General features: G+C 37.0%; 1 protein-coding gene across 4 annotated transcripts in view; it reads right to left on the bottom strand.

Moving 5' to 3' along the window:
• Positions 1-3,067: 3,067 nt before the first annotated feature.
• LOC309485208 (uncharacterized protein) overlaps positions 3,068-17,691 on the bottom strand; it is a 142,566-nt gene continuing 127,942 nt past the window's right edge. Inside the window, exons 1-5 of one of the 4 annotated variants that reach the window (XR_014201082.1) lie at positions 10,291-10,552; positions 9,517-9,596; positions 8,568-8,864; positions 8,439-8,471; positions 7,937-8,079 (exon numbers count right to left, since the gene is read on the bottom strand). Coding sequence is in view for 2 of the 4 variants with exons in the window: in XM_082151971.1 (XP_082008097.1) it covers positions 7,817-8,079 (263 nt within the window). In the remaining 2 variants the exon portion in view is untranslated. Of the gene's footprint in view, positions 4,040-6,880; positions 8,080-8,438; positions 8,472-8,567; positions 8,865-9,516; positions 9,597-10,290; positions 10,553-17,691 lie in introns of those variants that run through there. The other 3 variants (XR_014201081.1, XM_082151972.1, XM_082151971.1) reach the window with 3 other exon arrangements.

The raw sequence follows: 17,691 nt of genomic DNA on the forward strand, positions 1-17,691 counted from the left end.
GCACAAAATGCACTTTCTCTGGGCTGGGTCAGGCGGTTTCCCCACCCGGTCTGACCACCACGGTTCTCTGGTCCATGTTCCTTGTCCAAGCGGAGCATTGTCCCACCTCCACAAAGACCGAAAGGTCCGTTTTAGGACCGACTTTGCTCCAGACGGAACTCCAGCGGTGGCGGACAAATCCAAATCTGGCCCAGGATGGGCCACCCTCCTTGGGCTGGCCATGCAGGGGAGGTCTGATTGCATTGAGCTTCCAAATGTATCACAATATTTTGGACATAGTTCTTTTTTTTTAGGAGGAATTTCCTCCAGTGTGCCAAGGGCGTTGCACCTTCACTTGGATGCGCACCGGTGGGTCATCAAAAAAATGTGCTTAATTGACCAATACCCATGATTCTGTTACTAGTTCTGGAATGTGTGGTTGTCAAGCTAGCTGTCAGAATTCTAACTGTTACAACATGTGTTGTTATGGAAGTTTCAGAGTGGAAAAAGTAAGTGGATCAGTTTACCCCCAGCTGGTTCACTTTACCCCCTTGATTTCTCTGGTCTGTCTCAGTTTACCCCTAAGCTGGGGTAAAGTGAGACACAAGACCACTTTTTTAAAAACAATCATATTTTCACTACCCTTCGTCCTGAATACATTCTAATAATTTCCATTGCTAGGAAACATCCTGAATTAATAGGAAATGTGTAAATTTGACTGATATATCATTTTAGCTCACTTAGAGGTGAACAAATGTAAAAAATGTCTCACTTTACCCCACTCTCCCCTAAATGTGAGTGATTTGCTGGTAAAGAGACCTTCCCGAAAACTCTTCTCCTGATTCACAAATACTTCGTAAACGTCAGATGTGATAGTGAAATGTGTGTTTTAATGAATTCCAATCAGTCGTAAATGGGACGCGCGTGCACGCTCATTCTCAATTACCATAAATCCCGCCCATTAAATCCGACTGACAACTATATATGGGCATCATATTATGACACCAAACGAAGGATTTCAACATGTCTTCTCAAAAGCGAATGAAAAAGAGAAATTTCTCAGATGCAGAAATTGAAGTTTTATTATCAGAAGTTCGTTCAAAACGCCACATTTTATTTTCAAGCGTACATAGTGGCGTATCGGGTCCTAAAAAAAGGAAGCTTGGCAGCATACAGATGCAGTTAATGGAGTTTCATCTGTTAATCGAACAGTCCCATAAGTGAAAAGAACATGGTTCGACATTTAACCCCGTCAAATAAACTTAAGTAAAATAAACTTAAGGTGAATTAAAATGCAGCCTTATTAATGAGCAAAACGTTCGGATGTTAAACACACTATTTACGCGTGGCTGGAGCAGGAGTAGATTTCTTTCGTAGGCTACCGACTAACATTTGGAAAATACGAACATTTTAATGAATCCGAAAATTTACGCCAGAACCACTTTACACACGATTTACACAAAAATTCGTTCTGCTCGTGTTTCAAGAATGAGACCCAATTTCTGAAACCTTGCTCCATTTTCTGAAAACATTCAACACAAAACCTCGTCTTCAAGCACTATTTACAAAACCTCTGACTCTTGCAAAATGAAACTTTTGCCTCAAACCAGTTTTACCTATGTTCAAAATCAAACACTGCTCTCAAATCATAAACAAAGTGATCAAAAGGATATACACTATCAAGCAGTCAGTAAACAATACACCCAAAAATAGAAAACACATTGTTCGAAACATATAATTATATAATAATAATTATAATAATAATAATAATTCAATATAGTTCAAATAGGTAGTTCTCAGGGAGAAGTACATTTTTAATCTCAAAACAAATTTCATATTTTTCCATCATTGTCTTTTGATGAACGAAAACATGTTCTATCATAGTAGCTCAAAAGTGATCAGAAATTACTACTCTGCTTTGCTCTTTGCATTTTTTGTTGTTCTTCCTCCTCCTTGTACCCCTATTTTTACGGTACTGTACCCTGCATCTCACAAACTTGTCCTTTGTCTCTGTGAAACTGTAATTCTTGTTCTTTGTTGATATGAACCTGCAACCAGTCAAAATCTATTGAGCAGTCAGTACTGTTAACAAATGGAAAGCACAATGTTCAGGGCCATACAATTTGTTCATTGTACAGTATACAGCCCACAATGCACTGTACTACAGTATACAATACTAACAGGGACAAAAATCAAAGGAGTAAATATGTGATCAGTGTGCTTCTTCTTGTCTTTGGGCTGGGTCAGGCCAGGCCAGAGCACTTCGTCGACATCACAAGCAATATTGTCCCTCCTCCTTTCTTGCCCTCTTCGTCCTCCTCAAAATGACTGATTGAATTCAACACTTGATTATAAGTAATGCATGAGTGATTTGATTTTCAACTCTGAATGCTTGACACTTGACAGTTGTTTGCTTTTATCAGATGTAGGATCATTTAGTTTTCTTCCTCAGAACTGTAAACATGTCACTCAAACAGAAGAGTATCTGGTGGTAAAGGTTAGACAAGATCATGGGTTCAATTCTTGGGGAATGCATGAACTGATCAAATGTAAACCTTGATTGTAAGGCGCTTTTGGATAAAAACATCTGCCAAATTCATAAATATAATTCAATGCTCATTTTTCAGAAAATTAATCTCAAGTTCGATCTAAACTTATAGTAAAATCATTCTACCTTCAAATCTCTTATCACCTGCAAAAAACAAAAAAACAAAACAATGTTTATCTAAAATTTAACTGCACAAAGTTCATCCAATGGAAATGAATCAATGCTGAACTTACTTAAGCTGGACAATGACTTTCCTCTCTCTCTGCTGTACAGCCGAAACAAACTTTATTGCATTATTTCCCTGTTATCACTGTAAAGCTGCTTTGAAATGAAACAATCTGTATTTGTAAAAAGCGCTATATAAATAAAGATGACTTGATATTTAACAAATAAATAAGGCATAGATTCAGATGATCTCTGTGCAGCCACCCTTCACCCACTTTACTAGCTTTACTGGTAGCCGACTGTAATTTACCCATCATCATGTGCTGATAAAAAAGCTTTCAGATATTCATTTTTAGAGAGTATTACAAGACTGTATTCATTTAATTTTTTGTTTTAATAATAAAGGACAATGTACAAAGCCACACTGTTCACAGTATTAGAAAAGTGCAGGTACAGAGAATGATAAAAGTCAAATTTAATTTCCATACTTAAGGTACCAAATACAAAATTGTCATTCATTATAAGCATTTCTGAAAGTCAAAAAAAAAAAAAAAAAAAAAAATTATATATATATATATACATACATACACACACACAAACACACACACACTGATCAAAGAGATCGATAATGTACCATTATTTCACAGAAATCAATATAAAACAGAAACAGAGTTTTAAAACCTACAACCAGAGTTATATAGTTCAGTATGAGGTAAAGCAGATAGTGTGTATGTACAGATATAGTTTATGGAGTTATGAAGCTTTTGTCTTTCATGATCTTCACATTTAAAGGGGTGGTATAATGCTGTTTTTACAAGATGTATAATAAATCTTATGTAAATTCTAGGGTTTGTGATGTCACTAACGCGGAAGGAAGCTCTTGTAGTCTCTACCAGCCGTTTGTTGTAGTCCTTAAAAAGCTATTTCTTTAAAAGCAAATATCTCCCTTTGCTTTGAACTTTGAGTGTCGTAACTTTGCAGATGTTGTTTATGCTCAAACAGCAACATTACACACTAACTAAAGTTAGAAAAGTGAATAATCAACCACCCCAGTCAAACAAAACTCAATGCTTTCATACTGCAGTCAGTGATATTAGATCACATTTCCTGGATTTTGCTCTTGGAAATTGCTGTTGTTATCATCATGTTTATGGCACAGAAACATCCTCTGGAATCCACAAGATTGGCTGTAGTTTGGTTTCTTTTTGTAAATGATTGTCATGATGATGATGATGATGATGATGATGAAACAGCCTGTAATTGCAGTGATGACAGCGCTCTTAGATCTCTTTGAGCTTGTATCGTCTCCTTCGCTTCTCTCCTTCTTTTCTGTTATTGATGTTGACTCTGGAAAGGTGCAATTAAACGGTTTAAATAATTGTTTAAATCATAAAGTCAACTTCAGCCTATCAAACATCAGTCAGATTCTCCACACAAACTTCACAAAACATTTCTGCTGCTGAGAATCTGATCAAACTGATTTCTTGACGGACAGACCAGATCTAAACATCTCTAAAATCACATATCTAGAGAGATGCATCTGTTTGGAGACCGTGATCATACATACGTTTCCTTCTTAGACCTTAAACTATAAAATCATTTATTCACAGGTGATTTTTAAAATGATAAATATTCTGACAAGAGACTAAACATCAGTTTTCTGTGTTCCATAAATAACTCAATAATCAATGTAATATATTTCTTACCAGGAGCTTCAGTGGGTTCAGGTTTACTGGTCTCTGTTAACAGATTTTAAACCACTGTTAGTAGATTGAAAATAAAAGTACATTTGCAAATATTTATTGAATTATAAACAACAGTATTATATACGGTACCTGTTATGTTCACAGTGAATTCAGCTGATATATGTCCTTTATTTGTTTGCACAAAGAATCTGAATTCTCCAGTCATTGCTGTAGTTGGACTGAAGCTGCATGTGAAGCTGTTTCTCTGTGCACAGGGGTCCTGAGGAGGCTCTTCTCTACAGATTGCGGAGTCAGTATATTTCTCAGGATATTGAAACTTATAGAATTCAATGCAGCATCCAGACTTCTTCAGAGAGACGCTGCAGGTGAGAGTTACTTCTTTCCTCACAGTTCCAGTCACATCCTCACAGCTTACACTGATGTGATCTGAAAAATAACAGTGTATATCATATAATACAGCAACTATATAATAATAAAGATGTTTTTTTTAAAACTTTTTTTTTTTTACTTTACATCTCAGTAAACTTTTAACATATCAGATTATGTGTTTAAATACATTAGAGTTTGAACAGGATTTAATATCTGGTAATGGGAGGGTCACATATTTTATTATTTAAAATGAATTATAGCTTATATATTCAATAGTAATATATACACCACAGTCTCTGCATGCAACACCCCTGACTGTTTCTTTTAATCATGTGCATCAGAGTCAGTAGAGAAACACAAGATTTGACCTTTTTTTAAATTATTGCCTTAGATTTAGTCCCTCCTCACAATTTCTAGGGGAAAGTTTATTCTCTTACCATCCGCTTGACAGACAGCAGTAAAAGTCCAAACCAGAATGAACAGTTGCACTGCATTTACAGCATTCATGCTTTTGATTCTGCAATAGGAAAAAATTACAACAGAAAGTTGCATAACTTGAACGTGAAACTTAAACAACTAGGACAAATAAGGAAGTGCTAGAGATTAGTAGAGATGATTTACTGTAAGCTCAGCAGAGATGTCAGAATTTAATTAAATCATTTTGCGAGGTTTCACACAATATAATGAATCATGCATTAATTTAGAGGGGCTGAAGAGACTCACGAGTGTAAACTACAACCACAAAACCAGAATCGTGTACTACACTAAAGCACAGAGAACACAACGAAACGCATCCATTCATGATAATATTGCTGCTGAATCTACAGAGCCACGACAGAAACTGAACGTGATGAAATAATGTTCTATGGCATTGTCTTCACTGGCTGAACGCAAAAACACATAGAACCAACACTGCAACATCAATCAGACAAAACGATCACAAACACGCAGTTTTCTATAGGCTATTTAAAAGACATATTGAAAAATCTGCAAAATGTGTAAATCACATAATACAAAGATACCACGCATGTGCTGAAGATTTTCCTGTGGCTGGTTATGGATTAGTAAATATAAAGGATATTATTTTTCCCTGTTGAAGAGAGAGTTATTGCTCACCTCTGGTCTGTGTGTCTTCAGTGTGTGTGACTCTCTCTTCAGATCACTCTAGTGTATAAATACAGGCTTTCACTTTCTAATTGACTCAGTTGCTCACAGAACACACACACAGCATTTCATTTCGAGCCAGCAGTCGGTGCTGTCAGTGACATATCTCCCCTGTAGGATCATTAGTAATTTTATCTCTCAGGACAGTAAACATGTCCCTCAAACAGAAGAGTATAGTGGTAAAGGTTAGACAAGATCATAGGTTCGATTCTTGGGAAATGCATGAACTGATCAAATGTAAACCTTGATTGTAAGGCGCTTTGGATAAAAACATCTGCCAAATTCATAAATATAATTCATTGCTCATTTTACAGAAACTAATCTCAAGGTCGATCTAAACTTCTAGTAAAATCATTCTACCTTCAAATCTCTAATCACCTGCAAAAAATAAAAATAAATACAAAATAAATAAATGTAATTTAACTGCACAAAAAGTTCATCCAGCCGAAAGAAACTTTGTAGCATTATTTTCCTGTTATCACTGTAAAGCTGCTTTGAAATGAAACAATCTGTATTTGTAAAAAATGACTTGATATTTAACAAATAAATAAGGCATAGATTCAGATGATCTCTGTGCAGCCACCCTTCACCCACTTTACTAGCTTTACTGGTAGCCGACTGTAATTTACCCATCATCATGTGGTGATAAAAAAGCTTTCAGATATTCATCTTTAGAGAGTATTACAAGACTTTATTCTTTTTTTTTTTCTTTTTTTTATAATAAAGGACAATGTACAAAACCACACTGCTCACAGTATTAGAAAAGTGCAGGTACAGAGAATGATAAAACTCCAATTTAATTTCCATACTTAAGGTATAACTTACCAAATACAAAATTGTCATTCATTATAAGCATTTCTGAAAGTCAGAAAAAAAGGACAAAACCAAACACAGTTTGGGATTTGTTGCATTGTCTCTTAATGTTCACACATATATATATATACATATACATACACACACACACACACACACACACACACACACACACACACACACACACACACACACACACACACACACACACACTGATCAAAGAGATCAATAATGTACCATTATTTCACAGAAATCAATATAAAACAGAAACAGAGTTTTAAAACCTACAACCAGATTATATAGTTCAGTAGTTTGAGGTAAAACAGATAGTGTGTATGTACAGATATAGTTTATGGAGTTCCTGTGAAGCTTTTGTCTTTCATGATCTTCACATTTAAAGGGGTGGTATAATACCGTTTTCACAAGATGTAAAATAAATCTCTGATGTCCCCAGAGTGTGTATGTGAAGTTTTAGCTCAAAATACCCCACAGATATTTTTATATAGCATGTTAAAATTGTCACTTTGTGAGGGTGAGCAAATATGCACCTTTTTGTGACTGTCACTTTAAATGCAAATGAGCTGCTGCTCCCGGCACAGAGGGCGGAGCTTCAAGAGCTTATGTCCTGAAAATTTCAAAAACTTTTAACCTTTTATGTTCAAAATGGAGTCGGACAAAGATGGAGAGACTCAAGAAGAAGTGCCAACATGTAGACAACATTTCTGAACGGTTAGTTGATGAAGTTATGAAGCTTATGTGTAGTTATCTTCTAGTCATTGATTAGCATATTCTGTCTTGATAATCTATAAATCATGTTCCCGGGGGCGGAGTTTATGTAAATTCTAGGGTTGGTGATGTCACTAACGCGGAAGGAAACTCTTGTAGTCTCTACCAGCCGTTTGTTGTAGTCCTTAAAAAGCGATTTCTTTAAAAGCAAATATCTCCCTTTGCTTTGAACTTTGAGTGTTGTAACTTTGCAGATGTTGTTTATGCTCAAACAGCAACATTACACACTAACTAAAGTTAGAAAAGTGAATAATCAACCACCCCAGTCAAACAAAACTCAATGCTTTCATACTGCAGTCAGTGATATTAGATTTTCTGGATTTTGCTCTTGGAAATTGCTGTTGTTATCATCATGTTTATGGCACAGAAACATCCTCTGGAATCCACAAGATTGGCTGTGGTTTGGTTTCTTTTTGTAAATGATTGTCATTATGATGATGATGATGATGATGAAGATGAAACAGCCTGTAACTGCAGTGATGACAGCGTTCTTAGATCTTGTATCGTCTCCTTTGCTTCTCTCCTTCTCTGCTGTTATTGATGTTGACTCTGGAAAGGTGCAATTAAACGGTTTAAATAATTGTTTAAATCATAAAGTCAACTTCAGCCTATCAAACATCAGTCAGATTCTCCACACAAACTTCACAAAACATTTCTGCTGCTGAGAATCTGATCAAACTGATTTCTTGACACACAGACCAGATCTAAACATCTCTAAAATCACATATCTAGAGAGATGCATCTGTTTGGAGACCGTGATCATACATACGTTTCCTTCTTAGACCTTAAACTATAAAATAATTTATTCACAGGTGATTTTTAAAATGATAAATATTCTGACAAGAAACTAAACATCAGTTTTCTGTGTTCTATAAGTAACTCAATAATCAATGTTATATATTTCTTACCAGGAGCTTCAGTGGGTTCAGGTTTACTGGGCTCTGTTAACAGATTTTAAACCACTGTTAGTAGATTGAAAATAAAAGTACATTTGCAAACATTTATTGAATTATAAACAACAGTTTTATATACTGTACCTGTTATGTTCACAGTGAATTCAGCTGATGTCTTTCCTTTATTTGTTTGGATAAAGAATCTGAATTCTCCAGTCATTACTGTAGTTGAATTGAAGCTGCATGTGAAGCTGTTTCTCTGTTCACAGGGGTCCTGAGGAAACTCTACTTTACAGATTTCGGAGTAATTATATTTCTCAGGGTATTGAAACTTATACATTGTAATGCAGCATCCAGACTTGTTCACAGAGACGCTGCAGGTGAGAGTTACTTCTTCACTCACAGTTCCAGTCACATTCTCACAGCTTACACTGATGTCATCTGAAAAATAACAGTGTATATCATATAATACAGCAACTATATAATAATAAAGATGTTTTTTTTAAACTTTTTTTTTTTACTTTACATCTCAGTAAACTTTTTTAACATATCAGATTATGTGTTTAAATACATTAGAGTTTGAACAGGATTTAATCTCTGGTAATGGGAGGGTCACATATTTTATTATTTAAAATTAATTATAGCTTATATATTCAATAGTAATATATACAATACTGTCTCTGCATGCAACACCCTGGCTGTTTCTTTTAATCATGAACATCAGAGTCAGTAGAGAAACACAAGATCACGTAGTCTTGACTGAAAATGTGATTTTCTGCTTCTCTGTATGAACACATTATTTTACTGAAAAGAGTGTATAAACACATAAATTAGCAGAAAATGCACTGCTCCCTGGATTTCACTCTATTGCTCATAATTGTTCAAATAGTAAATCAGAATTTTAATTTTAATTCCCTGGAAGGATGAAATATTCAGAGCCATAAACACTTGGACTGACCCGGATACACCTGCAAAAGGAGCAACTTGTGTTATGATATCTATTAACAAGTTTTTAACTTTTTCTTCATTATCTTATATTTATTCCCTATTAAAAATTCTCACACACTCTTTCAGGGAAAGTTTATTCTCTTACCATCAGCTTGACAGACAGCAGTAAAAGTCCAAACCAGAATGAACAGTTGCACTGCATTTACAGCATTCATGGTTTTGATTCTGCAATAGGAAAAAAGAAAAGAAAAGAAAAAAACGTCAGAAAGTTACATCAAGAGTGAAACAAGGACTAACAAGCAAGTGCTAGATTAAATCAGAGACGATTACTGTAAGCTCAGTCATAATTTAATTAATAATTTTGCGAGATTTCAAACAACAAAACGAATCATGCATTTATTTAGAGGGGTTGAAGAGACTCAAGGTGATTATACACAGGGCAACTTTTTGACCAATGTTTCTGGACAATCTTGCCGAGCGATTGTTGCTTGGACAACATTGCTCAAAAAGTTGCCCTGTGTATAATCACCTTCACGAGCGTAAAATACAAACACAATATTTACTAGCCTACAATAAAGCACAGAGAACACAATGAAAAAGATCCATTCATGATAATATTGCTGTGGAATCTACAGAGCCACGACAGAAATTGACCTTGATGATATAGCCGACATGTTTTTCTATTGCATTGTATTCACTGAACGCAAAAACAAATAGAATCAGCACTGTCACACTGATAAGACAAATTTATCACAAACACGCAGAAAAACAGTTTTCTATTAGCCTATTTAAAAATCTGCAAAATGTGTAAATCACAGAATACAAAAATACCATGTACTAAAGATTGTCCTGTGGCTGGTTATGGATTAATAAATATAAAGGATTGTATGTTCCTGTTGAAGAGAGAGTTATTGCTCACCTCTGGTCCGTGTCTACTCTTCAGCGCGACTGGCTCTCTCTACAGCTCACTAGTAGCCTATATATAGCCTACAGGCTACTCAAATTTCACTTACAAAATGAAAGTTCATTTCGAGTCGAGTCGGTCACTCACGACTAGCAAATCTCCCCTTGATGACGCAATGCTGCAATTTTGCATTTCTGTATGTCAAATAATAGTGGAGATACTGACAGGGTCGTAGGCTATAGCCTCTCTGTTTGTTGCAGGAACACAAAAAGTTGTAAAAGTTTCAAGCGGTTTAACAGCACTCGTCAATGTCAAAACAATTGAGATGACTAATCAAACCAAAGAAGGCTTCTTAAGTGTTCACACATTATCAGAGACCAAACGTGAATTCCAGCGCGACGCTTCGGTTTTAACAATGAAGGAGATTGGGGAGGGGATGTGGCTAAACATTTAATATTTAATATATTATTATATGTTACATAGGCTATTATATGTTATTACGGTAATATTAAATATTTTAAAATGAAAAGATATTTGCAAATAGTTCAAATTTATTACTTTACAAAAAAAAGAAAAAAGAAAAAAAAAAGATCATAGCCTATTGTTTGTTTACCAGCTACCAATGTCATCGATGTGTTACACTATTTAATATGCAATGTCAATATTTTTTTAATAAATTAATATATGTAGCCTAGATGAATATACAGTATTTAATGGTTCTACAATGCAGAACCCCCGGATCAATGAGGTGTTGTTGCTTAATTTGTAAACTTGAACACATTTTTTTCTTTGTGAGGCACATTGTTTAGTACAGCTGCTTTTGAACAACAAAGTGATATTTAAAACAATTATTTTCATTTGAGTAACCCTTATCCACCCATGAGAACCTACCACTGCAAAATCTCTCCCTCATCAAAGGTAAACAGGGTTTTTAATAGTTGGCATGCACCTTTACATACAGTCCTTAAACCATGTGTCAAAATATGAATGCAGTGTGTCGAATATTTTCCATCATTACAAACAATATCACTGTCTCATAGGCTGAAGTTGCGTTTATGGTTTAAAAAAGATTAATGCACCTTCCCAGAGAAATTCAGCCTGGAACATATCAAGAACTTTTCATCGATTGAAAGCCGAAGAGGGTCATAGATCTAACGTTGCTTTCTCAAAGTCATTTTCCAGACCCTTTGCCCTCTCTGCTCCTCTCAGGTGGAATGAGCTGCAAAACCTCCACCTGAATATGATTAGTGTTGGTTCTATGATAAATTGCTTTTGTTCCCCTATTGTAAGTCACTTTGGATAAAAGTGTCTGTTAAATGCATGATTATAATGTAATTGCATCTCATTTTATATGTTTGTGCAGGCTACTCTTTGACCAGTGTATTTTTCAGTGGCTGATGCTGATACTGGTGATGTACAAGATTTCATTCCGTCTCATTAAGTCTATTGTTTTGACTTTATTTTAAACCAGTTAGGTGTCAATAATTTGGCAGTGTGCCTCAGACATCTCACACAGGCTCTGACTGTTATTAGCTCAACCAAGCTTTTGAACAGATAGCCTGTCCTGATGCCAGGAATTTGAGCCCAGTAGGAGGATGGAAAAGTGTGGGCGATACTCTGTTTCTAGTTTACACAAGGATTCCAAAGTGATTATTACAGTGAAAGTTTCCCAAAAGCATCATGGGAAGCACCTCGCTTGAGGGACAACAGTTGTGACTTGTATTCTCCACAATGTCTTTGATCAATTCAACACATCTTTTGTAGGAGCGTTTGGCTGATACTCAAACGACATGTCTGTCTGTCTGTCTGAAGCATGAAGTGCTCTGAAAATGTCCTGGTAGACGGCTGCGTTGACTCTGGATTTAATAAAGCACAGTGGACCAAAGTCCTCTTTTCTGATGAGAGCAAATTTTGCATCTCATTTGGAAACCAAGGTCCAGAGTCTGGAGGAAGAATGGAGAGGCACACAATCCAAGATGCTTGAAGTCCAGTGTGAAGTTTCCACAGTCTGTGTTGGTTTGGGGAGCCATGTCATCGGCTGGTGTTGGTCCACTGTGCTGTCCACTCAACGCAGCCGTCTCTACCAGGACATTTCCAGAGCACTTCATGCTTCCTTCAGCAGACAAGCTTTATGGAGATGCTTCCTTCATTTTCCAGCAGGATTTGCACCTGCCCACACTGCCAAAAGAACCAAAACCTGGTTCAATGACCATGGTATTACTGTGTGATTTCATGTAATATTCAAATTTTTTGAAATCCTGTTTTCGTGGGTTTTATGAGCTGGAAGCCCAAATTATGTACAAATAAACCACTAAATACTTGAAATCGTTTAAGTTGTGGGTGTTACGAACCCCTGTTGTTAAAATGCTCGTTTCAAAAGGGTTCAGCAACATAAAAGGAGACGCAAGGCAAAGAGCAGTTTAAAACATTTATTATAGGACTAATAAATGACTGCACAAACTCACGTCTCTCAATTTTTCTCTCTCCACATGTAACACACATTTACTCTACACTAAAGTCAACATAGACATAACAAACACTAACAAATAGAACAAAATAGTTGCACAGTACAAAGAACACAGCTTGAGTTGATCAGCGGCTAGGCATCATGACGCGCACGGAGTTCACCGTTGCATGTCTCACCCTCCTTCACACTCCACTTATATGCTCAGCACGAGCCATCAGAGCAACGGGCCACGGGTGCGCAAGGGCGGAGCCTACACTCAGAAATAAACCCCAATTAGAAGACGTAACAAACACACACAAAAATTCACAGGCAACACCCATAAGGCTGAGGCCGTAACAGTGGGTCCTGAATCTATAATCTATGGACGTTTAACGTTTTTAATGGAAATATGGAAATAAATAAACTTTTCCATGATATTCTAATTTTTTGGAAAGGGTCTGTATATATATATATTATGCCCTGATTTATTTTGTGCTCGTGTACGGCTGCACGCGAAGTCGGAGCTGAAGAAGAAGCTGGCTCAAAACCTCACAACACCCTCCCCCTGTCGGTGATTGGTTGTAACACTATTTGTTTTGGTTTTGAGTGGTTGGTGAAACCAATTGTTTTTGTGTCCAGGGGCCTGTACCATGAAGCCAGTTTAGGTGGCTAGCCAGCTATGTTTCAGTTTAGTTTCCGCCAACCCTGGGTTTTAGGTAGCCTACTATAAAAGTAGCTCGGCTTTAATCGGTGTTCGTCGCCATGGTATCTTACGCTGCACGGCTAACCTGCTCCGGGGCAGGTTATGTTCTGGATTCAAGATCTCAGACTGAAGTTTGACCAATCAGCTGAGAGCAAAGAAACATATAGGTGACGTAATTTATTCCCAGTGTCTGTTGCAATGACTTCACCTTTTCTTCCAAATCCTGTGACATCTCAGCGCAAATTGTTTGACGAGCACTTCGTAGAGAAAGAATCAAGACAAAATCCCCTTGCCTTTCCTGATAGTTACTTGTATGAAAGATACAGATTTTCCGCGGAAGGAATGTCTTATCTTTGCAAACTTCTTGAGCCGCACAAAAATAATTTAACACGTCGAATTCATGCACTTACTGTAACGCAAATGGTATTGTGTTGCATTTTTTTGCAGGTGGTACATACTTGCACCGCACGGTGGGTGACCATTTGCAAGGTGGTCCTCGCTCTGCAGGAGTACATGAATAGTTTCATTAATAGTGTTCCCCGGACATTTATCGACCATGTCCATAAAAGAGGGCTTTTATAAAATTGCCGGTAAGATATATTGATAGGGTGACATCACATGAACACTTTTTTTTTTTTCAAAAAGCAAATTTCACAAATGTACTATACAATATAATACATGTTAAGAATTATTTTGAATGTTTTTTATTATTATTCTGTTAATCTTATGATAGGATTCCCTAGAGTCATTGCAACATGCAGTCTATTGCTCCAATCTCCACTGCTCTAGGGGAACATGAGGCAGATTATGATCAAGTTTGGATGCCAAATGGCCTGGCTCCAGTGCTTGTCTCACAAATTTTCCATGAGTCTGTGTTGTGTCAGCGCTTTGAGGAAAGCAAGTTAAATTTTGTACAGTACAAAACACTGTTCATTTGAACTGAGATAGAAAAACCTACACAATAACCCCCTATCATGACCCTCAGACAGGGCCACAGCACCGCTTCAATGTGGCCCTCAGTAAAACCAGAGTGAAAATAGAGATGACCTTTGGCCTCCTAAAGGCACATTTCAACTGTGTTCGGCCCTTAAGAGTCACCAGAGCGGGCATCACAGATAGTGGCTGCATGGGCCATTCTGCACAATATAGCCACCAGTTGAAAGGAGCGAGAAACACCACAAAACCAGCTTCTCCCAGATGAAACTGACCCGATCACACTTGACCACCCAGCTGGTGCAGATGTAGATGCAATCACCATACAATATTACACTTAATAAAAGCATATTGAAACTGCAGATAGGTCTCAAACTGTTTTATTGGTTTTGTGGGATGGGAGGGAGAAAGAGAGCAAGAGAAAGTTGCATTAATAAATATTCATACTAAAGTGTTACTTGGTTAAATAGGTTCACATACTGAGATCAGTTTAATCCAGCTGTTTGATCTCCAATTTTTTTTTGGAGCCTCCTCAGCTCACAGTCCATCTCCTTTAGTGAACAGTCTAGTTCAAGACTCCTTTAGTGTGCATTCTAGTTCAAGACTCCTTTTGTACAGGGCCCTGACTGAGTCTGTTTCCACCTGAAACATAATTCCACCACAAACATGATCATTACAAGTTTTCTGGAGGCTCATCAAATCACAAAAAGTTCCTTGACTTCCTACAAACACAGGACTGACTGTAATTTATGTCAAGGGTTTTAAATCCTTACCTTGTTCACATTTCTTCTGAAGCCCATTGAGGTAGAGGCCTCAGTTTCTGGGGCAGGTTGTGAAAAATCCTACAATAAAAGAGATGTGTAAGGGCCAGTTCCTTTTTTTATGCCACACATTCAAATGTTTGCCATAATAAAAAGCCCAGTGCATTCACATCAGCAACTGTCTGAGAACACACAGACAGAGTGTCTTCATCATTTCCTCCACCCTAATAAATAATAGACTGTGTGTATGTGTGCTGGCTTCAACAGGGACACTGTATTTCCCTCTACTGCAGAACATACAGTCAGCCATATTTAAAACTTTAAAAAAGTAGTAATGTATTGCACATACTTACTTGCTTAGAGGAGCCAGCACCAGGGTCAGATTGTACAGCACCTGTAATCACATCCATAATCGGCCGTCCCTTATTGCCTATTCAGGGCCAACTCCTCCGCCACAGTGTATTCTGGTTTACTGAATTTAACTCTTTATTTCTGTTTGCTGCAAACAAGTGTTTGTGATAAAATGTACACAAAAGTAATAAAAGGTTGTGGTAAATACTCACCACTTTGAATTATATTTTTATATTTTGTCTTTATCTGCTGCCAAGAACATTTGGAGTTGGGGTTGCATCTAAAAATCTAAAAATCAATGAATATGAATCTTTCTTACATACATGCACATTTTTTATATATATATTATAAAAATAGGCTATAGGCTATATTACACATATAGGCTACACATACATATATACATACATAATTTTACATAAATATAGAACGTATTTGTTTAACTTACACATTAACAATCAGCAATCTTTCTCCAACAGTCTTCTCTTGCTTTGGCAGCAGAGACCGTATTGTTTCGAGCTTGAAATACATATTTAAATTCATCGTAATTCTGAATGATTATCACTTGCTCCTCCGCGGAAAAATATATCGCTCTCGCTCTACCCGCGATTGGTTGTTCAGCGTCGACGTCACTCTTTTATGTGCACGCGCGCGTGGAGTAATCATAGCTTGAGGATCAAAGCCTGAGTTGACAGAGAAAGTTGATGAGCTGCATCATGGTACCAATAAAGCCTGATTGCATCGGTTTGGTTTTGTCAACTCAAAACTAATCCTGTAACCTCGAGTTTGTTCAGCTACCTTCATGGTACAGGCCCCTGATCTCGGAGCCTAGGCTGCCTACAGAGACGCGTTTTTTGACGGCATGCTTATGGGGCGGGCAGCTAGCGGATCGTTAGGAAAGATTAGATGAATGTGATCATTTATGTTTGGGCCTGAAATCACTGATATACGGAAGCCCTGAACCGCAAAAAAAAAAAATCAAAAAAAATCAAAAAAAAAAAAAAAAATTACGTAAAAAAAAAAAAAAAAAATGTAAAAAAGAAAATGCTATCATTTCGAGATTAAAGTCGAAATGTTTCGAGATTAAAGTCGAAATGTTTCGAGATTAAAGTCGAAATGTTTCGAGATTAAAGTCGAAATGTTTCGAGATTAAAGTCGAAATCTTTCGAGATTAAAGTCGAAATCTTTCGAGATTAAAGTCGAAATCTTTCGAGAATAAAGTCTTCCGTAGAAGTTGTGTGTGTGCTTGCCGTTATTTCACATTGCCGCACAGGCATTCATGCGTGTGCGTGCGTGCGTGTGTGTGTGTGTGTGTGTGTGTGTGTGTGTAAACTGGATCTACACAAAATAATAGCTTTTTACTTTTATCTGGGCTTTCAACAAAGGGATATTCTACAGGTCTACCAACATGACATTAGGCTATAGGACTTTATAAAATATACTGTCAGACTGGATCAAGATATCCAGCTTTATGAATGAATGAATGAATGCATGAATGAGGCATTTATATAGCGCTTTCATATGTCTACTGTAGGCCTACACTTAAAAGCGCTTTACACTCATTTCAGGGAATCTTTCCTCAACCACCAGTGGTTATTATATTTGAGGAAATCACGGGATCCGGCCAAATGATTGGATACAGAATGATGCACTTAAAATGTATCCAGAACGTACGGTGTCTGTCTATTATAGACGGCAGTTCGACTTCACAAGCGCATGTGTTTACACCAACGCTATCTCACGACCAATTCGTACGAATTCGTACGAATGATAAAAAGTTGGCTAATTCGTACTAATTCGTACGACCTCACTCGTACGAATTTGTACGATTTGTCTAAAGCCACGTGATGGGTAGGTTTAGGGGCGGGGTCAGGGGTAGGTCATTCGTATGAATTCATACGAATTGGCCAATTCGTCAAATATGTACGATTTTGCAAAAATCGTACTAATTCGTACGAGTCAGGTCGTATGAATTCGTACGAATAAGCCACTTTGTAGAATTTGTACGTTTTCCCGTGAGATCGGGCAGGTTTACACACACGCACACGCATGAATGCCTGTGCGGCAATGTGAAATAACGGCAAGCACACACACAACTTCTACGGAAGACTTTATTCTCGAAACATTTCGACTTTAATTTCGAAACATTTCGACTTTAATCTCGAAAGATTTCGACTTTAATCTCGAAACATTTCGACTTTAATCTCGAAACATTTCGACTTTAA

The sequence above is a fragment of the Leuciscus leuciscus genome (genome assembly GCF_965113295.1).
Source record: "Leuciscus leuciscus genome assembly, chromosome: 21".
In the NCBI taxonomy this organism is placed as follows: Eukaryota; Metazoa; Chordata; class Actinopteri; order Cypriniformes; family Leuciscidae; genus Leuciscus; species Leuciscus leuciscus.